This window comes from Electrophorus electricus, chromosome 9 (assembly GCF_013358815.1).
Source record: "Electrophorus electricus isolate fEleEle1 chromosome 9, fEleEle1.pri, whole genome shotgun sequence".
NCBI lineage: Eukaryota > Metazoa > Chordata > Actinopteri > Gymnotiformes > Gymnotidae > Electrophorus > Electrophorus electricus.
Genome location: NC_049543.1, coordinates 11,469,540 through 11,471,629, shown reverse-complemented (window position 1 = coordinate 11,471,629; position 2,090 = coordinate 11,469,540). Strand labels below are relative to the sequence as shown.

General features: G+C 48.9%; 1 protein-coding gene across 3 annotated transcripts in view; it reads right to left on the bottom strand.

The window, feature by feature from the left end:
* Positions 1–283: 283 nt before the first annotated feature.
* The window catches only part of elf2b (E74-like factor 2b (ets domain transcription factor)), an 18,415-nt gene continuing 16,608 nt past the window's right edge, over positions 284–2,090 (bottom strand). For all 3 annotated transcript variants that reach the window (XM_035530034.1, XM_035530033.1, XM_035530035.1), the window contains one exon: positions 284–1,984. In XM_035530034.1, coding sequence (XP_035385927.1) covers positions 1,330–1,984 — 655 coding nt within the window. In that variant the 3' untranslated portion in view covers positions 284–1,329. The remainder of the gene's footprint in view (positions 1,985–2,090) is intronic.

Below are 2,090 nucleotides of genomic sequence, written 5' to 3'. Positions count from 1 at the left end.
TGTTCTCCAGGATGCAGCAGGTTACTGGACAGTCCTTAATTTTTCTTTTCACCGTTTCTGTTCAGTGTACAATGACGCTCTGTCCACAATACATGAAACAACTGAAACTGGGACTGTGAGATGAGGCCCAGTTCTACTGGATCACCTTCACTGGTATCTTAACGAATCTTGTGTATAAACTCCCTCCCAGGTGCAAGAACAGATGGGGCAGATCCAACCTGAGCAGCTCAGTATCCAAGTGCAGAGTAAACCTACAAGATCACATCAATGAAAACACAACTGCTTCAAGTCATGAGTGTTTTTATATTTCAGTAAAATCTACTTGAATACACTTTGAAACAAGAGTACAACAAAATAGAATATACTTCAAATGTTGAATATACAATCTAGTTCAATTCTGAACACAGACAAACAGCTCTCCCTGTTCAGTAACCAAAAATAAGTGATGGGTGAAGAAAGCAGGGGCATGGAGGGGATGGGGGCAGGGGAGGGTCAGCTGACCTTGTCCTGAAACTGCACCTGCAAGACCCAAAATGGCATGGGCAGACAGTCCTGACATGTCGCTGTGAACTACAGACTCCCGCTATACTACAAAGTCCTGCTGCTTTGTACTGTAATACTGCGGTTGGTAAAATGTCATTAAAAAATAAAATAAAACTTGAGCTTAACAGAATTCATAAGCTTGAATTACAAAAAAAACATTTCATATTTGAACAGTTCAAGGCTGCGGGGTTCTCGGGTCTGTAGATATATACAGAATAACTCCATCTGCTTCAGTCCAGACAACGTCTGTCTCTCGCGCCTGTGATAACACAATGATGACCTCTGACCTCACAGTGACACCACAGTGATCACCTCTGAACTCTGACCTCACAGTGACAGTCCAAACTTAAATGCTGGTTTTGTATCGCAAATGCAATTAATGAAAAAAAAACAAAAAACAAAAAAAAAAAAAACAGGAAAATCTCTTTACAAAGTATCAAAAAGTTATTTTACAGAACCTCAAATGTTCACATTTGGTTTTGTCCTTTTTTTTGTTTTTTAACTTTAGTTTGTAAATCCTTGCTGTAGTGTTCCTGGCATGGGTAGTGTCGTGAGGGCTTCCGAGCGCTTCCTCTAGACAGATGTCCTGAATCTGTCACACTCCTTAAAATTCAAGATAGGCCAAATCCAGCTCTGGGTAGTTTAGTCCATCTCCAGCGGGGGGCGCTGTAGGCCTAGCTGGCTGGGACATGTACCTGTGTGTCTGTGTGTGTGAGACTTTCCCTTTAGCTGAGTGTGTGGGTGCGTGTGTGTGCGTGCGTGCGTGTGTGTTTGTGTGTGTAATAGCTACGGCACTGGTTCAGGGGGTGCCAAAACTTCCTGAGCCGCTGTATCTGATTCAGGGTTCACTGAGACAGACTCCACCTCCAACTGTGCATGTGGCTGCCCCGTGCTGTCCAATTGGGCCCCGCCTCTCTCGCCTCCTGTTGACTGGATCTGGATCTGGATGGGAAGGGAGACCGGGATGGGGGTAGAGCTTTGGGCTGCGGCCTGCAAGGCGGGAAGCGCAGTGTGCGTCTGCAGGGGAAGAGGCATGCGCGTGTGGGCGGAGCTTGGCTTGCCAGGCACTGCCAGTCTGACGACCTGAGCAGCAGATGCAACCGAGACAGGCGTGAGTGCACGCACCGTGAGCGGCGCCCCCAGCAGGCTGATGCCGGCGGGTGCCCCGGCGCTCCCTTTATGTTGCAGGTGGCAGTGTGTCAGCTGGGCCGCAGGAATGGTGATGAACTTTGCCAGCTGCACCGTCACTTTCTCGCCGCTTTCCACCGCTGGAACCGTCTGGATCAGAACCTTCGCCGCCGAGGACCCAGTCGCAGTGGCTACGCTTGTGGGCGCTGTGGTAAGGAGGGGTGGGTTCACGGATGGCACGGCAACTGTGGAGATCTTTTGGCCCAGAGAGGTCGTCATGACGACTGGCACTTGCATAGCAACTCGGACAGTTCTAGAAGATGGACAGACCAAACCATTTAGAAGCAGAGCTTTGGTAAAACTGCCCCCCCCACCACCACACACACACACACACACACACACACACACACACACAGAGT